A 22,293-nucleotide genomic window follows, 5' to 3' on the forward strand; every position below is an offset into this window, starting at 1 on the left:
ATATTTAAAAGTCAGAGAACTCCATTAAACAAATTTCAGAAGAGGCTCAACAAAATAAGGAAAAAATTAGATTATTTGGATTGTAGAAGTTTTGAATTCAGAACTTGAAAAATAAATGGATTCCCTGGTGCTAATGGAGCTGGAGAGGAAGAAAATTCTTTAAGACTGAGAGCCCTTCCAGAAGACTCTTTTGAGAATATTAAAGGTAACATTGTGGAAGCACTAGCATACATTTTAAAGATGGATAAGGATTAAATGGATAGTGAAACTGATAACAGCCAAATACGAGATATGCCACATTAAAGAGAGTTTCAAGAGACATCTTTCATTTTGTGAGGAAAACAAGAGTTTTACAACAACATATTAAAGAAAGATTTAAGATTGACAGTATATATATTATTGTTCAGAATGAAATTTCAAACAATATTGTACAAGACATACATTTCTTACTGAGAAACTTAGAATAAAATTATATTTTGTAGGGACAATCTGAAAGGAGTAATTTTTAAATTCTAACAATGAAGATACAAGTTGAATTTGGTACAAAAGGCAAAGGATTTTCTGGAGAGTGTTAAAGCAGAGTGGGAGGAAACAGAATCAGTAGAAGACATTCCACAAGCTCCACAAAAGCTCCAACAGATGAGGGAGAAAGATGATGTCAAGCATCGGTTTTTCAAGCAACCAAGCAATTGTTGAATACAAAGTCTTAGTTTATTGATAATCCATTGTTGCTCAAGGTGCAGCACCTTGAAAGTGATACAGAGTTGCTCATAGCATGGTGTTTTAAGGATTACGTCAAAGAGTATGGGAAACATAGCTTCAAGACATAACATGTAAGTGTGAACAGTTACAACTATCCAAAGCACTATCTTGCGATTGAAACTTCCCTGGGTCTTATACATTCTTACTGCAGTTGATAAGCAATGAATGAGAACCGTTTGGGGGAGGCACCTCCTTTCTATCATCAAAGTTACAGCATTCCTACATTTGCAACCCCGGGGTGGAAAAGGAGAAAGGGAGGTGAGAAACTAGAGGGGAGTCTTAGCTTTGATATGCAGCCATGAGAAGGGATAGTTGTCAGGGAGAGGGGAAGAAATCAAAATTCAATAAGGTATAGAAATAGCATGCTTGACAGATGATCTGAATCCAGAAGATCCTAAAATGAACTCTTCTGTATCTGAAATCTAATTATGGATTACGAATGCTTAACTTGGAACATAAATCGGGCAAATGCTACTCAGAAAAGAAAACAGCTTTTTTATTACTTGAAGAAGTTAAAACAAAATATTATTTGCCTGCAAGAAATTCATATTAAGAAAAAAGTCACAAAAAATTCTAGCTAAAAAAAGAGGATGAATTTAAAAATTATCTGGGGAATATTAATATATGTTGACAAAAAATTACAACAGCTTTCTAAGCTGATGGCAAGGCAAATGGAAGTTAAATTGAACTTTATAAAACAAAGAAATTTTGAACATGATAACAAACCAGGTAAATGGTTGGCATTTAAACTGAGAAGAAATTATGTGGAAATTTCAAGAAGGTGATAAGCTTCATACAGAGCTAGTGGCTATTCAAAATACTATTTTAAATTATTATACCAATTTATATAAAAGGTTAAGTTATGCCACCAGGAAAAATAGATTAATATCTTAGAAAACAAAAGTTGCCCCAAATTATGGAAGAACAAAGATCTATTATGAATGACCCTATAACAATAACAGAAGTGTGGAAGTCATAAAGAAAATTAAAACAGAGAAAGTACCAGGACCAGATGGCTTATCTGGGCTGTATTATACATTTTTGGGGGGATTGACTACTTCAGCCATTACAGTCCACAATGAATTTTATCTTATAAAGTAGAAAGATGCCAGAGTCTTGGACAGAGGTGAATATAACAATACCAAAAGAAGGACAAAATCTTGTTTTGATTTTAAAAATTATACACCAATGTCACTGCTGAATAATGATTATAAACTGTTCACAACTATTCTTGCACAGAGATTGAGGATTATATTACGATAATTTATTCAAGAAGATTAATGTGGTTTTTTACCTAAGAGACAGTTAAAGGAGAATGTTAGAATGGTTTTGAACATTTTGGAGTACCTGGAGAAACACAACAAAAAATGCAAAGACAGCATTTGACAATCTGAAATGGAATGTCTTACTGCTCCTCCAGCACATGTGCAGCCCATCCCTATCCTGCCAGTGGGCCGTGTGCTGTCTGACTGCCCCAGGGGCACTTCCTCCTCTGTCAGATTTTTTCCAAGATGGGAGGCTGCCACCTCAAGCCACTGGTCTGTACTCAGCCTAAAATTGGTTTTAGGGTTGAATATAAAAGTGAAATATATGAATTGTATGTTGTTATAATTATTAAAACTTGAAACAAAGTGAAAAAAGGCTTTTTTTAAGATGGGGCAAAACTGCAGTTGTCATTGCTGAGAGGAGTATCTGTGATCAAAATGAATGTCTTACCAAGGATGTTATTTCTGTTTCAGACTATACCAGTGTTGATATTTGATATACCACCTAAACAGTGGCAAAAAGCTATATCTAAGTTTGTTTGGCAATGGAAAAAAACAGACGTTAATTCTAAGATTTTGCAAGATGCTAAAGAAAGAGGAGGGTTAGGTATACCCAATCTGAAGTTATATTTTGCTGCCTGTTGTCTGATTTGGATGAAAGAATAGTTACTGTTAAGAAGCATAAGACTATTGGAACATAGATCAGAGGGACATGATCAGATATATGGATGGCATGGCTATCGTTGTTATGAAAAATTTAAGCCACTGCGGAGTTTAAAAATAATTATACTAGACATTCAATATTTAGAATATGGAATAAATATAAATTTAGGTTATGTCCAAAAGTGCCTTTATGGATTTCAGCGCAAGAAACATTATCTACATGTAAAAGGTTAACCTATCATGATTTATTAGTCTTTAATAAAGGGGAATGTAAAATGAAATCAAGGAAATATTTGCTAAAAGACAGGTAAAATTGTCAATGGTTTTTAATGCATAGATATTAGAAAAATTTAAACTGGATAAATGACTATATGGTTTTGAAGAAACTATGACTGTATTCAAAACAGAATTATGTACATTGATGATGATTTTATTGCTAAAATGTACAAACTTTTGTTGAAATATGAAACAGAAGAAGAACAGGTGAAAGATTGTATGGTAAAATGGGCTAAGAATTTTGGACATGGTATACAAATGAAACAATGGGATGGAATGTGGTTGAAAGGTTTGAAATTCACATTGTTAAAGAAATTTTTTTATAAAATGAAGTTTCATTGGTATATGTCCCCAGATAAATTTGCCAAAATATAAAAAAAGACTTTGTAAAAGTGTTGGAAATGTGAGCAACATGAAAGGACATTTTATCATATGTGGTGGACTTGCAATAAATCTAAGAAATTTTGGATACAAATACATTTATTAATACAGAAGATTTTAAAAATCAACAAACAAATGAAGCCAGAAAGTTTTCTTCTGGGACTGACGGACAGACAGCTTGAAAATAGTCGTGAAAATTTGTTTTTATATATGATAACAACAGCAAGGTTACTTTATGCACAGAAATGGAAATCTATGAAGTTACCCACAGTAGAAGATGTGGCTGAAGATGTTGGAATTAGCAGAAATGGCTAAACTTCTTTGATTAGAGAAAAGACATTATCTACCTTTTTGGCTAGTTGGTTACCCTTGATAGACTTTCTGCATGCAAAGGGAAAAAGTGAAATGATTTGTAGATTGACAAATGAGGAGAATATTAAATAATAGAAAAGAAAGGATTGGTTGGTTGTAAATTATTAGATTTTAAGTTTTGGTTTGGCAATAAGTGATTGTTGTCTTGTGCCTTGTCAAGAAATATTCGAAATCTTAGACATTTTGGAGATCTATTTAATCAGTTCTTCTCTTTTGTATTTTCTTTCCTTTTTTCTCTTATTCTGTATTTCCATTTCTTTTCACGTGTGTGTGTGTGTGTGTGTATATATATATATATATATATATGAGAAAAATTACCAATAAGAAATTTATTTTAAAAAGAGATGTTATGTTATTTGTTATGTTGTTAGAATGCTTGTGCTATATTGAAAGTTGCTTCCATAATATCTTGCAGAAAGGGGCTTTGACTGTTTTGAAATCATGATTAGTACCAATTATAGGGCAAAATATATTATTCTTGGACTTTCAGACTTTTTCTTTTTCTATCAGGTGATGTCAATCCTTATGAATACCATAATTTTTGAGGACTGCAGAAACCAGTGGTCTGTATCAAGACCTCTCTTAGGTCTCATACTCCTCAATGAGAAAGTAAGTACTCTGGGATAATAATCTCCAGCTAGATTTAAAGTAGTCATGATCAGTGTTCCCTCTAAGCTGAGTTAGCGTGAGCTAGCTGACAGATTTTTAGCCTCCAGTCTTAGCTCAGGAAGGATGACCCCAGAATGCACAAATTTATGCAGTAGCTCACAATTTTAATTCCAGTAGCTCACAAAGTAGGATTTTTGCTCACAAGACTCTGCAGCTTAGAGGGAGCATTGACTCATGATTTTTTGTGTGCTATTATGATTGGATTCTTATAGCTAAGTAGCCCAGGCTAACCAATCTCGTCAGCTCTTGGAAGCTAAGGAGGATCAGCCCTGGTTAGTACTTGGATGGGAGACTGCCTAGGAAGTCCAGGGTCACTACACAGAGGCAGGCAATGGCAAACCATCTCTGTTCATCTCTTGCCTTGAAAATGCTCTGGGGTTGCCATAAGTTGGTTGCAGCTTGATGACACTTTCCAGTACTGAAAAGAAGCTTTAGTACATGAGGGTAAATGGGCTTCAGGGTAGAGGAGAGAAGCCTCTCTTGCACATACGCTCAAAGAAACCTTTTATAGGAAAAACGTTCCTCCTTTGTATGGAATGGCACGTGCTCCCCTTAATCTCAAAGCATGTGCAAAGCACCTTTCTGCTCTAGCCTTGGTCAACCATGACAGCAGCAGTCTTGCTTTAGGATAATCTTCCTTAAACACAGTGGCCCAGTTGAGACGTTGTGTTGAACTATTGTTTAAATAATTGTGGTTAGTATGATTGTCTGATTGCAGACTGCTCCGCTGTGATTAATTGTGTGTATGTGGTGTGTAAAATGCCATGAGGTCACAACCCCCATATGATTTTCAAGGCAAGAGACTAACAGAGGTGGTTTGCCTCTGCCTAGTGACCCTGGACTTCATTGGTGGTCCCCCATCCAAATATTAACCAGGGCTGAACCTGCTTATTTTCCAAGATCTGATGAGATCAGGCTAGCCTGATTAGTTAGGGTCCTTCAAACCAGGATCTGAAGCCAGGATCAAAAGCTGGCTTATTAAACAGAGTTAGTTTTATAAGGTTTATAAGATATTAAATGTTGAAGTTGAGACTATAATAAAAAGTGATCTAAAGCCTGAAAAGCTGAATTTTATTATGTTGACCACCTCCTACATTTCAAAAAAGGGTCATCCCTCCATTTCCACTGGCATTAGCTGTGCAAGAAAGGTCCTTGAACTACACGGAATGCATAAAGTACAATTCCTACAGGCTTGCTGGCTTCTTGAGGAACCACTGACCTTCTGGCTTTCAGCAGTAGAGAGCAAAAGTGTTCTTGGCTGCAGTTAAAAGGAGACAGGAAGCAGAGTGGAGTACTTTTCCTTGCTAGTTGCCTCATGAAAAATATCACCATGTCCCTGAAGCAACTTTTCTTTATTATCAGATGAGGAAGAGCTTAATGACTGTGAAACAAACCCCCTGTCCTCCTTCCAAACTGAACAGGGTTCTCCACTGGTCTGATCCTATCGCATGAATCTCTTGAATGGAACCCTGACTTATTTCATAATTTGAAAGCATGTTCAAAAGCTTTTAGCTTCTCTTATGAAATGAGAACTGTTTAACTAATCAACCCACTCCAGGTTTTTTTTTCTGCAAAGACCACTGATAGAGCCTATGCCTTTAAAAGAGAGTTCATATATCGCCCTATCTTTTTTTTTTAAAGGAATGGATTCTTTCTACAAAATTCATGGAATTCTTGTGATACTGTATATATAAACATGAAAACATATATCCTTGACTAAATGTCATTATATTTCCATATTTGAATACAGAGTTTTGCAGGAATTTCCAGGATATCTAGTATGCGTCTTGTACTGTGGCATGTCAGCAGCTCCAGAGCATTCCACCAAGTGTAATTCCACAAAGAACACTCATTCTGGGAAGCACAACACAGAGATTTTTTTTCTTAACTGGTTGATTGGTTTTTGGACAGAAGTACTAGAGGTAGAAATGCTTCAGTAGTCTTCTAGGTTCAATTTTGGATGCAGATGATGTAGGATCAGGGCTTTTTTTATTTTAAAAAAGCCCAGCAGGAACTCATTTGCATATTAGGTTATGCCCCCTTACACCAAGCCAGCCAGAACTGCATTCCTGCTCAAAAATAATCTACCCAATTTTTAGCTTTCTTTGAGAATAAAAATTATTGGTTGCTGGAACATCGAACTCTTGCAACAACAAGCCAAACTGGGGGGTGGGGGGTGGAGCGATGCAGTTGGATGCACAGTACCTTACTTAAGCTTGAAGAGTTGTGTTCAAAGGGCCGCAAAAAAAGATTATCCCAAGTTGGTGCAGTCAGTGGAGGGGGGACTTGTCATTTCACTGCCCTTGCCATATTTTATTTATGCAGTTGTTTTATTTATTATAGTCTACCTTTCTTACTGATGCGCAAGGTGGATAGAAGCTAGATCCTGGGCAGTGAGCACTGCAAATGAAAATTGTGACTTCACAAACCCCAATACTCTACTGCGGTGTGCATTGGTTTGCTCAATTTCCCGTTTTTTAAAAAAGTTACATATGTGAAGAGTTGTTTGGAAAACCAAGGATATTCAAGACTCTCTGTTAGCTTTCCATAGATATCCAAGGGCAAGAGATATAAAGCTTCCCAAAGTTTTAATCCATGGGCAGGAGAATTACAGAGTAATAGAAATATATGCAAAACTTTCCTTCTTTTAAAACCAAATCTGAACTAATTTTCTTACTTTAAAAGGATAAAAAGAATCACTGGTGGCTAATAATATAAAATGGTACTATTTGGCATACTAAAGAAATTTAAAAGATTAACTGCTTGCGTTTTCTATAAGCAGTGAGCTGCAAACTGCACCGTATGTTTCTTCAGCATGTGTATCTTAGTTTTTGCCATGTGAAGGGTATGGAGTGGGGCTGAGAACAGAAACCACATTTAGTAGTGAACACACTAAACAGTTATTTGGAGAGGAGCAGCCTTATGCCATCACAAAAGGACAAACGCCATATGTGGGTAGTGATTTAAAGTTAACATTAAACACTGACCTCGTGAGTAGTATCTTATAGGAAACTAATGGTGGAAAGATTAGTCACATTTAGGCAATAACTACTTTTTTGGGTTTGCACACTGTATGCACAGGAATGTGAGGACTGGCCAGGTATCAGCCAGGCAAACTCTGTTATGAAAACATAGGTAGAGTTTATTAGTTTCGATACAAGAGTTAAACCTTCTAGCACAGAGGCTTGCTACTAGAAATGAAGCTGTTACAGAGACAAAATAGTCCAATCGTGTGGTCACTGGTGGCCCCTTCACCCCTCCCACCTCTTCACACAACACATTGTATATCACCAAACAGCACCACATTCCTTTCCCTTCCCAACTTCAAGGCCATTCACATCTCTTGGTTGTGGGAGGGAGACTCCATTTCCAGGTGCCAGATTCCTGCCTCCATGACACCTAGGTAACCTATGTGGCTGCAGAGCACCAGATCTACACTACAAAGCAACAGAGCATCCTTTGCACCACCACCACCACCACCACCACCACTTTTACGGCATACAGATTGACATGTGAATATATATGACTTAAACTGCAATAGCCCATGGCAGGACACTGTCCTGACAAGGAATTATCATTCACTAATGCCATAAATTGTCTCACAGAAAAATCTTCACAATGAACATTTTGAGTGAGTAAGAACTTGCCTTAAAAGCATTTAACTCATCTTAAAGGGGGAAAAAATAGTTCTGGATTTTTTTTACTGCCCTAAGAAAGCCCCCAAAAGTGTTTTCCCCGATTTTTCCCCCAGTTTTTTCTTTGGACCTTCATATCTCATGTCCTTGATTCCCCACTCATCTACTTGCAGCTGCTGGAATGGCCTTGGGTCAGTCATAGCTCTTGCAGAGTGTGCCCTCTCTCAGCCCCACCCACCTCACAGGGTTGTGGGGGAAGAAGATAAAGGAGTTTGTAAGCCGCTCTGAGACGGATTCAGAGAGAAGGGCAGGGTATAAATCCACGGTCGTTTTCTTCTTTGCCAATGGCCATTTTTTATTTTAAAAATTTGTATGCCACCTCTCTAAAACTCACTCAAGGCAGCTTATAAAAAAAACAGTACCAGAAAGTGAATAAAACTCCTCATTAAAATAAACCAAGCCCATGAAACCAGGTCATTTAAAATGTTTCAGGACATAAAAGCAGTGTAAAGTAGACAGAGCATTCTCACATGGAAAAACAAGTGCATTTCAAGAAGCTAAAGAGGTACAAAGTCAACAATCTCTAGTAATGTCATTAAAAGTTTCATGAAAGGCATGGGCAAATATGTCTGAACCTCAGGATTTAATCTTTACAAAGCTATTGAGAAACTATTCAAACCTTTAAGTCATATGTCATTTAAAGAGGCATTCTTAATGGTAATAACATCTGTGAGACGTCTCAGGGAATGAATGGCCATAAGAAGCAGCCTCAGATAGGAACAAAGTGGTTGTCAGATCTTGTCCTCATTTCCTGCCACAGGTACTTTCCCATTTCCATGTCACCCAACCAGTTATCCTTCCCATCTTTCTTTGCTGACTGATATGCAGACTGACACAGGGCAAACATTACATGTATTCAGTGTCAAGAGAGCCTTCTTCTTCCATACAGATAGAGGATAAGTTCCATAATACATCAACTGTTAGCAGGTTGCAGGAATTAAAAGAGTTACCTCCTTCTGCCTTTTCAGTCCTTGTTATTGGTACCAGCAGGGGGTTTTTTTTAGCAGGAATGCACAGGAACGGAGTTCTCCGGTGGTCTGGACAGTGGGTCGGTCCGACTACTGGGTATAGGCTCCTCCTCCTCGTCACAGGGTCGGGTGTTCCAATCGATCCGGAGGGGGAGTGGCCTATACCACCCAGGACACGCCAGTTCTTCTCCCGGCCCTGCACGAGGCAGGACGGTTTTTCTCCAGGCGCTTGCTGAGAAGCGCAGAAGATCCGGATTACTGAAACAAAACAGACCGGAAGCGTTGGGATCGGTCCCAACAACACCGGTGGCGGCAGTCTGCAGGGTCTACTCACGAGTAGACCTTGAGCGAACGGCAGACGCCCGCAGCGCTTCGTTCCCTCGCAGTCGCGATTGGAACCAAGCCGGAAGGAAAGAGAGGCGGCAAGCGCAGAGGCAGCGCGGTAAGCCGCCCTACAGCAACAGGGCTGCGCGCGAGTCCACGGGGCTTCAGATGGGTCCCCAGGCTGCCCGCGTTGTCTCTCCTTCGGACTGCCTAGTCGTATAGGCTTGGCAAAGGAGTGAGAGAGAGAGGCCTCTGAGGGGGTTTGTTCCTGACTGGAAGGCAAGATACCAAAAGGCCCAATAGAGGGCGCAACGGAGACATTCTGTCTTCCATTCTGAGCCTTTTCCCGCTTCTTTTTTAGTTGCTTTTGCCTTTCCTTCCCTTATAGGGACGTGAGAAGCTACAAAATGGTGGCTAGCTCACACAGCAACTCACACAGCGAATGTGATCTACCTCTTCTGTCTGGGGCTCTGACTCCTCAACAGGAGGCTCAGAATCTTGACCTCACAGGAGAGGATGCCAAGTCAAATTTAGTCCTTTGGCTTAAGAAAGAGCTGCTAAAAGAGTTGGGACAGGACCTTCGTCAGCAGCTGGACTCCCCTGCTTCCCTACAACCAAAAAAGGATGGAGGGAAAAGGGGCAGAGATACTAGTCCCAGTGACACTATGGAAGGACGCTCTAAGATCAAGCCTCCTTTGGGTTTGGATTCCCCCCTCTTGAGCTCATCTGAGGAATCAGAAAACTCTGAGCAGTCAGATAAGGAGGAGGGTGAACTGTCAGACAAGGAGGAGCAGACTGACACTGTTCAATCTAGGCTCTTTCCTTCTGAATACTATTCAAAATTGCTTCCCAAAGTACTGAGGACCCTCAACTTTGTACCCACTCCTAAAGAAAATGAGGAGTTGGATCCTGATCTCCCCACAGGTTCAGGGGAGATGATGCCAAAATTGAGCAGTGCTCAGACAGGGGTTCCTTTGCCTGCGGCCTTTTTTGCCTTAGTCAAAGCGGAATGGGAACGTCTGACTAAGCCTAAAGCAAACCAACAGGTTCTCTCCAAACTTTATTCGCTTATTCCACAGGCTACTAAGAGATTAAAGTTACCAACAGTGGATGACCCTGTAACTAGCCTGATTTCCAATTCGGTCCTTCCTATGGACGCAGATGGTTTACCCAGGGATCCATGCGATAGGAGGGTTGAGCAGGCCTTACGCAAAGAGTTTGAAGCGACATCTTGGGCCATCAAGGCAGCCACTACGTCTTCATTGTTTGCCAGAGCAATGTGCACGTGGTCTAATAACTTGGCAGCAGCAGACAGTGGAGCTCCTAAGGAGTTCAAGGACGAGCTAAAAAAGATTGCTTTATCCGCTGCCTTCGTGGCAGATAGTTCATTAGACACCATGCAAGTGGCAGCAGAAGGGGCGTGATCCCAAACCATACTACTCTGGGAAGGCAGATCAGGGTTCCAAAAATCCCTCCAAGAAAGGAGGATCCCAGTGACTATGCCTCTCACCAGCTGACAAACAAAATAGGGGGTCGTCCTTCCCTTTTCACAGACATTTGGAATCAGTCAATTCAGGACAAGTGGGTTCTAGAAGTAGTGGAACAAGGTTACGCCTTGGAATTCCACTCTCTTCCCCCCAACCATTTTCGAGGGGTTCCCCGGAAAAAAGATTTATCTGCTCTCAGAGCAATGTTGTCGGCCATTCAGCACTTGGTGAATATAGGGGCAGTGGAGGCCGTCCCGGTACTTCAACAGGGTTTGGGAGTCTATTTGGTGATATTTTTAGTTCCCAAAAAGAACGGGGAGTTCAGAACCATTCTGGATCTGAAATGGCTCAACAAGTTCATCCTGACAAAATATTTCAAGATGGAGACACTACGGTCAGTATTGCTAGCCATTCAGCCTCAGGATTTTCTGGCTTCCTTGGATCTGTCAAAGGCCTACTTGCATGTTCCCATTCGGGAATCACACAGAAGTTTTCTACGTTTCTCCTACGGGGGGAAGCATTTTCAATATCGAGCCCTGCCGTTTGGTCTGAAGTCTGCGCCCCGGGTATTCACAAAAAATTCTGGTGACCCTGGTGGCGGAGCTGAGATTGCGGGGTGTGGCCCTATTTCCTTCCCTGGACGACATTCTGGTGAAGGCAGGGTCCCACCAGCAATGCCTGGAGGGCATGCAGCAGACAGTGACCATGTTGCGCTCTCACGGCTTTGTGGTGAACCTAGAGAAGAGCAATCTGCTTCCCTCTCAGATACTAGTGCATCTGGGAGTGGAAATAAATACAAAGGTGGACAGAGTCTTCTTAACCCCAGAGAGACGGGAGAAGTTTTGCCTCCTTCTGCAAGGGGTGTTACAGCAACCGAAGGTGCCAGTCATGAAGTTAGCACAAGTCTTAGGGATGATGGTATCCTTTCAGGATCTACTGTCTTGGGCCAGATTCCACACTCATCCCCTACAATTTTTTCTGCGGCCTTTTCAGGAGATTATAAGGAACAAAATTCCCAAACTGGTGACACTACCGTTAGAGGTGACGTCCCAGTTACAGTGGTGGTTGAACCCGGGTCTTTTCAGTCCAGGTTACCCGCTTCGCGAACCTCAGAGGGTTTGCATGACTACAGATGCCAGTTTATGGGGTTGGGGGGCTCACTCACAGGATCAAATAATCCAGGGTCAGTGGGAGCCTCACGAGATGAAGCGCAGTATCAACTTCCTGGAACTCAGGGCGATCCGGTTAGGGTTGCAGGCAGTTCTGAGGGGTCACCATGTCCTGGTGAAAACGGACAACTCAACCGCCAAAGCATATGTAAATCGACAGGGAGGAACCAGGGTGAAATCACTTCATGCCGAGGCGAAGGTTCTCTTCGAGTGGGCCGAAGTCAATCTCCTGTCAATCAAAGCGGTGCATGTTCCAGGGAAGGACAATCTGCTAGCGGATTGGCTCAGCAGACGCTGGCTGGACCAAACAGAGTGGATGTTACACAGGGACACCTTCCGTCTAATAGTGGACAGGTACGGACCTGTGTCGGTGGACTTGTTTGCCACGGCAGAAAATTGCCAAGTGGACAGGTTCTTGGCCAAGGTCAGAGACACAAGGGCAGAAGGAACCGATGCCCTCAGCGCTGCAGGGCCGACGGGACTAGTGTAGGCCTTCCCGCCCCTTCCTCTATTACCCAGGGTGTTACAGAGGGTGGTGGAACTAAAGGCGGAGATGCTGTTGGTGGCTCCCTTCTGGCCGAGACGGTCATGGTTCCAGGAGCTCCTGAGGTTGTCTATTCAGCCTCCTTGGCGGCTGCCAGGGAGGGACGACCTTCTGACACAGGGCAGCATGTCTCATCCTCAACCAGACATGTTGCAATTGACAGTTTGGAAGTTGAGCAGTTACAGCTCAAGGAACTAGGTTGTAGCACCAGAGTGGTGGACACTATGTTAGCATCGCGTAAGTGTTCCACTAATAGGATATACAATACCACCTGGAAGGTTTTTGCTTCGTGGTCTACCTTACGGGGGTGGGATCCGATGACGGTGAAGGTAAATGGTATTCTAGGTTTTCTTCAGGAAGGGGCAGACAAGGGGCTTTCTACCAGCACGCTACGGCGTCAGGTGACGGCCATATCGTCTATACAGGGGGTGCGGGGACGTAAGTCCTTGTCAGCGCATCCGCACATTAAACGGTTCCTGAAGGGTGTTGCTCTCCTTAAGCCCCCACAGGTACATAGATTCCCCTCGTGGAAGTTGAATATAGTACTAACTGCGTTGTGTGGGCGTCCCTTCGAACCTATGGCTTCCTGTGGACTGAAGGAACTGACTCTAAAAACAATTTTTCTAGTGGGTATCACTACAGCACGGAGAGTGTCTGAGTTAAGGGCCCTGTCGGTCGACTAGGAGCTTTGTGTTTTCCATAATGAAAGGGTGGTGCTGAGGCCAGACCCATCTTTCATTCCTAAAGTTAATTCTGTCTTTCATAGGTCCCAGGAGTTGGTTCTTCCAAATTTTTGTCCCAACCCCCAGTCTCCCAAGGAAAGGGAGCTGCACTGTGTAGACGTTAGGAGGGCACTTAGTTTTTACATTGATCACACAAAAGACTGGAGGAAGTCTGATGCATTGTTTGTTTCATTTAGCAAATAGTCGCAGGGAAGACAGGTCTCCACTTCCTCCCTTAGCAGGTGGCTACGGGAGTGTATTGTTTTGGCTTACAAGGCCCAAGGTCAAACCCCTCCAGATGGGATCACGCCCCATTCTCTAAGGGGTGCTGCAACATCAGCTGTGTACCGGTCCTTTCCGTCCTTAGAAGCTGTGTGTAAGGCAGCGACTTGGAAATCGGTACATACCTTTACCAGGCACTATAAAGTGGATAAATGGGCTTCAGCGGAGGCGGCCTTTGGGAGGCGTGTGCTGCAGCATGCACTCTAAACAGGGAAGCCGGTCCCGCCCGGGGATGTTTAGCTTTGTTACGTCCCAGTAGTCGGACCGACCCACTGTCCAGACCACCGGAGAACGGAAGATTGGTATCACTTACCGTGAAGCTTCCTTCTCGGTGGACTGGCAGTGGGTCGGTCCGGCCCGCCCGTTAAAGGTTGAGCGGCTTCCTGAGTTTTGGAGATGGATCCTGGAGCAATGGTGCTTTCCCTGTGGGGAGGATGTTACCTTTGCTTTGCTTAACAGTGACTTTCTTTCAATCTGCCATTTGTATGGTGTGTTGAACTGTAATAAACTAATATTCTCATTTATTCGTCTCTGTACGTGAATGGGGAGGTGGTGAAATTTTTTTTTATTAGGGGGATGCTGCTTGGATACAACTGGCGCGTCCTGGGTGGTATAGGCCACTCCCCCTCCGGATCGATTGGAGCACCCGACCCTGTGACGAGGAGGAGGAGCCTATACCCAGTAGTCGGACCGACCCACTGCCAGTCCACCGAGAAGGAAGCTTCACGGTAAGTGATACCAGTCTTCCGTTCCGGCTGGCTTGGTGTCAAGGGATATGGCCTAATGTGGAAATGAGTTCCTCCTGACCATTTTCTACAGAAAAGGCCCTGTGTGAAACAATGGTGATGTTGGGGGGTGTGGCCTAATATGCAAATGAGTTCCTTCTGGCCTTTTTCTACAGAAAAAACCCTATGCGAAACAATGGTGATGTTGGAGTGTGTGACCTAATATGCAAATGAGTTCCTGCTGGGCTTTTTCTACCAAAAAAAGCCCTAGTAGCAACATAAATTTGTTATAGGGTGTCTGAAGGACATTGATATCTGCAGCTGGAACATCCTGCTTCTTGATCAGCCCACAAAAGTCACAAAGCGGCCAACTGACCATTAACCCATACATTTATAAACCACTGTGCCGTAGACTGTCAGACTTCACAGTGCATCAGAGTTCATCTAGCAATGTCATGCAGTGTTTTTCCCAAGATCTTGTTTTCTACCTTTTTGTAAGGAAACTCATTAAGTTTCCAAATATTGGAATGGGGGGTGAGCGGGGGGGAATCCTGTTTATCACTCATCATCTTCTTCGTGGTCTCTGTGCTTCACACTCATGGGATAGAGCGCCTGCGCCGATCCCCGAATCGGTACCTAAAAAGCCCGGGATTTTTTTGCATCCGGCACCAATGGGCATGCGCAGGCGTCCCAGTGTTCATGCTCGCCGGCGCCAGCATGAGGATCCTGCCAGTTCCTTTCTGACCGCTGCGCTGAGAGGATCTCCTTTCATGTCCCCGGTCGGTAAAGTAATCTTGGATTGCTTTTTTGCCTTTGTATACAGCCCGTTTTTTATTTTCTTAGTGTAGTTAGTTAGTTGTTAGATAGATAGTGTTGTTTAAAAAAAAATGTTTGTTGGACTTGCCCTTCGGGGCTCAGTTTTTCCCTCGTTTTCCCCCCTCAGAGACTTTCCTGGGTGGGTTTTTTTCCTGGGCATCTATGGAAAGACGGGTTTTTTTTAAGAGGTGCTGCTCCTGTGGGAAGAAGATTGCCCCCCCCCCCGACGGCCATTCCCTCTGTCTCCTCTGTCTGGGCGAGGGACATTGCATCGATTCTTGCGCTCACTGTCTGAGTTTCTCAAAACAAACTCGTAAGAACAGAGCGGCTTTGGTCGAGTCGGCATTTCATCCTCAAAGGATGGCATCAGGCCCATCAGTACCGATGGGTGAGGCCGCGGCCCCAACAGTCACATCGGCTGAGACTTCGCCGATCAGGACCGAGATGCCGATCGAGCGCGGGTGTTCCACGAAACGGCCTTCTGAAGGGTCAGTGGACACCCTGGCTAAGAGGCGTCGGTATGATTCGGGGACCCGATCATCCGTGCCGAAGAAGGGGAAATCAAAGGAGAAGCAGAAGAAGAGACCATCTTGCACCCCTTCGCCTTCGCATTATGCTTCGACATCAACAGCTCCACCGAGGAAAATCTTGACATCCCCGCGTCATAGCCCTTCGGTGTCGAGAAGCGGTGCTTTGCAGCTGCGCCTATTGGCATTGGAACATGAGATCGACCTGACTCACCGCTCCCACTCTTCAGGGTCCAGGCGTCGCAGTGAGAGCGACTTGGTCTCTGAGGTGGAGGTGTCGGCGACAATGGAGCTTTTGGCACCGATGGATCAGGCGAGAGGCCGGAGAGAGCCGGAACCGACTACAGTAGCTCGTCGCTTCCCACCGCTTCCACCATGGGAGCAGCGCCAATGGCCTCCCACTGTACCAATGGTACCCTCCTCATGAGTTCGCAGACTGGGACCAGCAGTCCGAGGCATCCCACATGTCCAGGCTGTCTCAACATTCTAGACGGCATCCTTCGGCATTGATCGCTGTCCCACCTGACAGACGCGGCGTGGTGGTGGAGGAAGTCCAACCTCAGTCGTCGGTGTCGATCCGGTCACCCGTCAGAGAATCTACTCTGGTGCTCTCAGAACGATCGCTACACAGAGAGTCTTCATCATCGGACTCCGAGATCGGTACCGACGATCCGGACCAGGCTTTGGAACCTTCCCCGGTGTCTCATACGGCTGAGGATCTCCCTATCTCACCATTGGAGGATCTGAAGTCGTACGGGGACCTGGTGAAGAGGATGGCACTCTCCCTCTCGCTTCCAGTGACACAGCTGCAACCCGTTGTAGACGATAACGTGTTCAACATTATGCAACGGGATACGTCTACAGCGGTTGCCCTGCCAGTGACGAAGGTCATCCTACAAGCAGTAAAGGAGCCCTGGGCGAAGCCTGCTTCTACACCCGTATCTTCAAGGAGGTTGGACCATATGTACCGTGTCCAAGAGTCCGGGGCTGAGTTCCTCTTCACACACCCAAAGCCAAATTCGGTGGTCATTTCCTCCTCGTCAAAGGCCCACAAGACGCACTCCTCTCCACCAGACAAGGAGGGAAAGAAGCTGGACAACATCGGGAGGAAGTTCTACTCTGCTAGGGTGCTGGGAGTAAAGATATCTAACTATGCCGCGTGCATGGCTAGATACCAATACTCAGTGTGGGAACAACTAACCCTCCTCCTGTCTTCCCTGAGTGAGGAGAAGAGGTCGGCTGCAAAGAAATTGCAGAAGGAAGGATTTGCTGTAGCCAAACAACTGGCTGCAGCAAAGCACATGGTCGACCTCTCAGCGAGGACCATCACTTCTGCTGTCTGCCTCCGCCGCCACTCCTGGCTTAGATCTATGGCTCTCCAACAGGACACCAGGGCCTTCGTTGAAGATCTGCCCTTCGAGGGCGAAGGCCTGTTCAGCTCCACCACCGACAATGCGCTCCAGGAAATGGATAAAAGTATAAAAACTTCCAGGAACCTGGGCATACCGGCATCTTCCAGAGCTGTGAGACAGAAACAGTGGCATAAGCCTTGGGCAAAGAAGCCGTACCAAAAGTTCTCCCCGGAACAGCAGTGGAGACCTTGCTCTGCTCAACCTGAGAGTAGGTCCCCATACAATAGGAATCGTTATGCTTCACAGACCATCGGCAAGTCCAAGGGCACTCACCCTCAAAAGCAGGGCCTTTGACTTTCTGGCAGCACGCGTCACTGTCCCCTCTTCCACTTAGTCTATCTGCCTCCACCCATTCCTGTCGGCCTGGGAGTCCATTACTACAGACAGGTGGGCGCTTTCCATCATAGCAGAAGGCTACAAAATGGACTTTGCTCAGATTCCGAACCAATCTGTGGTAATTACCACTCCCCCTTCCCCACCTCTGCTGGTGGAAGTAAGCAACCTCTTACAGAAACAAGCCATAGAGAGGGTCCCGATGGAGGCCAGGATGGGTGGCTTCTACTCTTGTTACTTCCTGGTTCCCAAGGGGGATGGGGGTCTAAGACCAATCATGGATCTTCGGAATCTGAACAAATTTATTTTGTACCAGAAGTTCAGAATGTCCACTCTGCAAACAATTCTGCCCCTCATCAACCAAGGGGATTGGATGGCAATGCTGGACCTCAAGGATGCATACTTCCACGTCAGCATCCATCCTGCGTTCAGACGTTTCCTTCAGTTTGCAGGAGGTTCTCAGCATTTCCAGTTCAAGGCCCTTCCGTTCGGTCTGTCCACTGCACCTCGGGTATTCACGAAGATGATGAGCATTGTGGCTGCCCATCTCCGGCTTCAAGGTATAGTTGTCTTTCCATAAATCGACGACTGGCTCCTTGTGACGGAGTCGAAAGAGAGTTTGTCATCTCACATTGCCATCACTCTTCGTCTTCTCGACACCTTGGGTCTGCAGGTCAATTTGGAGAAATCACACCTTACTCCATCAAGGACAGTTCAGTTCATAGGGGGCTTTACTGGATACCAACCTTCATCGCGCGTTTCTGCCTCAGCAGAGAGCGATGGACATTATCAACCTTGTCGAACTTCTGCAGAGTCGAAAGTGGGGCACGGCACAGCAGCTGCAGCGGATGCTGGGGCTGATGGCAGCAACTACAAGCTTGCTGCTCTTTGCGAAGCTGAGGATGAGAGGCCTACAGCTTTGGTTTCTTTGTCAGTTTCGCCCATTACGAGACTCACCTCGAAAGAGGTTTGTAATTCCACCTGTGACACTTCAAACGCTGCAATGGTGGAAGTCAAAGGACAACATTTGTCAGGGAGCTCCCTTCCATCTACCTGCACCAACTGTGACTATCACGACAGATGCATCATTGTGGGGTTGGGGGGCCCACATGGACGATCTGTGTGTGGGGGGTCCTTGGCCTGTGAAATTGACTCACTGCCACATAAATTACTTGGAACTGCTGGCAGTTCACTTTGCTCTTCGGTCTTTCCGCCCCATAGTGGCAGGGAAGATTGTTGCTCTGCTAACAGACAATACCAATGCCCTGTGTTACATCAACAGGCAGGGAGGGACAGTCTCTCAACAGCTTTGTGCGCTGGCGCTGGATCTGTGGTCGGAGTGCCTGGACCACGACATCATTGTGAAGGCAACGCATCTCCCAGGGGTCCTCAACTTGCAAGCAGACTCCCTCAGCATGGGTACGGCTTCCCCGCATGAGTGGGAGTTACAGTGGCGCTTCCTTCAACCCGTGTTTCAGCTCTGGGGGTATCCCCAGGTGGATGTCTTTGCCACAGCCGAAAACCAGAAGTGTCCTCTGTTTTGCTCCAGAGGGGGCTCAGATCCAGAGTCGTTGGGAGACGGTCTGCTGTTCCCGTGGGAAGGTCGGTTCCTTTATCTGTTCCCACTTCTGCCACTACTGATGAGGGTGGTTAACAAGTTCATGAGAGAGAGACCATGCTGTATCCTGGTGATTCCCTGGTGGCCTCACCAGAACTGGTTCCCGATCCTGCTCCAACTGGCGAGGGGGGTCTTCTACCAGTTTCCGGCGGAACCGGACCTTCTGTCAGCTCAGGGCAGTCATGTACTCCATCACAACGTGCCGCACCTGAAGCTGACAGCGTGGTTCATTGACCCTGTGGGTTCTCTAGCAGAGTCCAACATGTTTTCTTGAACAGCAGGAAACTTTCTACCCCCACCTCCTATGATAGGAAGTGGCGGAGGTTTCTGCAGTTCTTAGTTGATCCCTCAGTTTCCCCCCAAAGGGTGGGATTTTCGGTAATTTTTGAGTTTTTGTTATCTCTGGTGGATGCTGGCCTTTTTTCTTCCATCAAGGTTTATTTGGCAGCAATTTCTGCGCTCCATGAACCAGTTGAGGGGCACTCTGTTTTTGCACACCCTCATTCTAAGAGGTTTTTGAAGGATTTGCTTAGGCTTCATCCTCCATCGAGATCACCCCCACAGTTGTGGGATTTGACTTTAGTGTTGGACAGGCTGACTCGACGTCCTTTTGAGCCAATGGCCAAGTGTTTGTTACAGCTTCTATCTTGGAAAACTGCTTTTTTGGTAGCCATCACATCAGCACGCCGTGCAGGGGAGCTCCCGGCTATGCGTTGTGACTACCCATATCTAATTTTTCAGGAGCCTGGAGTGTTGTTAGCTCCTGATATTTCTTTTCTCCCCAAGGTGGTCTCTCAGTTCCACCTCAACTTGGAAGTTTGGTTGCCCACTTTTCATCCTACACCTTCCTCGGATGAGGAATGTAGGTTGCATGCTCTAGATGTGAAGCGTGCTTTATTGTTTTATTTAAGTCGCTCCAAGAGTTTTTGTAAGGACCAGCAGCTTTTTGTTTCTTATGCTGCTCCTAAGTTAGGTTCCAGGATCTCGTCTCAGCGGCTTTCGAAATGGCTCACTGAGACTATTAAACTGTGTTATTTGTTGGCTAAGAAGCTGTTACCTGGGCCTATTCGCAGACACTCTAAAAGAGCGAAGGCGACGCCGATGGCATTCCTGAAAGGCGTTTCCCTGATGGATGTTTGCAAGGCTGCCACCTGGTCCTCTCCGCGTGCCTTTATGAAGCACTACGTGCTGGACATGCATGTTCAACAGAGGACTCGTCTGGGGGCTGCGGTGCTGCAAGCTGTTTCTTCAGGTTGACCGTCTTCCCACCTCCAGGTATGTCTTGCTTGCTAATCTCCCATGAGTGTGAAGCACAGAGACCACGAAGAAGATAGACAGGTTGCTTACCTGTAACTGTAGAACTTCGAGTGGTCATCTGTGCATTCACACTACCCTCACTCCTTCCCCACTGCTGATGGTCTCCCTCCAGCAGAGGCTTCCAGCAGTCAGGAAGGAACTAGCGGGATCCTTGCGCTGGCGCCGGTGAGCATGCACACTGAGATGCCTGCGCATGCCCGTTGGTGCCGCGCGCGAAAAAATCCCGGGCTTTTTAGGTACCGATTCGGGAATTGGTGCAGGCGCTCTATCCCATGAGTGTCAGAACTGGCAGAACGTCAAACAAGACCCAAAACTTGTTGCAAAGTATAGGCATTTATTCGAGAACTACAGTACTGGAGCTTCAAGATAACACTGATGCCTGAGCCTGGCATCTAGTTACATTTTATGCGGTTAGGACAGCAACAATAAAGCAATCTTTCACACGGTTTACAGACAAGTGTCTCGTTCTCAGGAGTTGTTATCAGAAGGGAGGATGCAGTCCCGCTGAGAGGGCCTGCTTCGCCTGGCTTCAAAGGGCCACCTGCAGATGTTGACCAGGGGTTATCTGTCACCCTCCAGTGATCACAGGGTGTTTGAAATGCAGAGCATTTTGTGTTAGTTACAGAGGCAAAGCATAGTGGGTTAGTATTGGATTACAATATGGAGTCAGTATGGCTAACATCATACAGGAAAGTTACAAGTTCTGACAATGAGTGTGAATGCACAGATGACCACTCGAAGATCTACAGTTACAGGTAAGCAACCTGTCTTTCCTTAACATCTTGACCTCAAGGCTGCTTTGTATTTGCTGTCTTTATGTCAGATTGGGGTGGAGTGGATTTTAAAAAAAATAGCCTCTGCCCTAAGCATAGAAGAGCATAACAGCACTTGAGTGAAGGGGCCAAGCCCTTCCATTTGCATTAGAACTTCCCAGAATGTTTCATAGTATTGACCTCTACAAGCACTGCCCTGACCTTAATGGTCCAGACTAGTCTGATCCCAAGGAAGTCCAGGGTCATTACACACAGGCAGGCAATGACAAACCACCTCTTGTCTTGCCTACAGGCTTGCCATAGATCAACTGTACCTTGATGGTATTTTTCACCCCCACTGTAAGCAGAGTTCTGAAAGTGTGGCTGCTCTCAGACTCATTCAAACAAGTTACCAACTCTAATGCCTTCAGGTTCCTGAAGAATTCTTGGATTTTCCATTCACCTTCTTCAGGGCACATGCCTTCATGGTAGAATTCATACATTTTCCAGACAAGTCAACTGGAGAGCCAGTTTGGTGTAGTGGTTAAGTGAGCGGACTCTTATCTGGGAGAACTGGGTTCGATTCCCCACTCCTCCACTTGCATCTGCTAGCATGGCCATGGGTCAGCCATAGCTCTGGCAGAGGTTGTCTTTGAAAGAGCAGCTGCTGTGAGAGCCCTCTCCAGCCCCACCCACCTCACAAGGTGTCTGTTGTGGAGGAGGAAGGTAAAAGGAGATTGTGACCCACTCTGAGACTCTTCGGAGTGTAGGGCGGGATATAAATCCAATATCTTCTTCATCATCATCTTTACAAGATCTGCACATGCAAATTTTGGTCTCTGGATTTGGGCTGAGGTCAGGAACTCTGCTGCAAAAGGAAGCTATATCCATGGAATCGCGTGAAAGCCCATCTGAATACCTACAAGCTAGCTGCGGATGCAAAGGGATTGTTCCTGAAGATATTGACCTGTAGCATCCTCCAGCCTTCAGCAATGAGTCCTAACTTTATTCCAAATCCGTTTATCTCCTGGGCAGTCACAAGTGGCAGTGCATTACTGCTTTGGAGAATGAATTGTCTATACAATAAGATGGTGCTGGTGAAAAAAAATAAGACACCAAGATTAGCAGCAGCCGCATACATTAAAATTCAAACTGAAATCCCAGCTCTGGTAGGAAACTAATAGAAGAAGAAAATATATCAAGTATAGAAGCGC

The 22,293-nt window shown here is 45.2% G+C and overlaps 1 protein-coding gene across 3 annotated transcripts in view; it reads left to right on the forward strand.

Moving 5' to 3' along the window:
- Nucleotides 1-22,293, forward strand: part of RANBP17 (RAN binding protein 17) — a 573,906-nt gene that overhangs the window by 538,645 nt on the left and 12,968 nt on the right. For all 3 annotated transcript variants that reach the window (XM_060232795.1, XM_060232776.1, XM_060232786.1), the window contains one exon: nt 4,230-4,328. In XM_060232795.1, coding sequence (XP_060088778.1) covers nt 4,230-4,328 — 99 coding nt within the window. The remainder of the gene's footprint in view (nt 1-4,229; nt 4,329-22,293) is intronic.

This window comes from Heteronotia binoei, chromosome 1 (genome assembly GCF_032191835.1).
Source record: "Heteronotia binoei isolate CCM8104 ecotype False Entrance Well chromosome 1, APGP_CSIRO_Hbin_v1, whole genome shotgun sequence".
Taxonomy (NCBI): domain Eukaryota; kingdom Metazoa; phylum Chordata; class Lepidosauria; order Squamata; family Gekkonidae; genus Heteronotia; species Heteronotia binoei.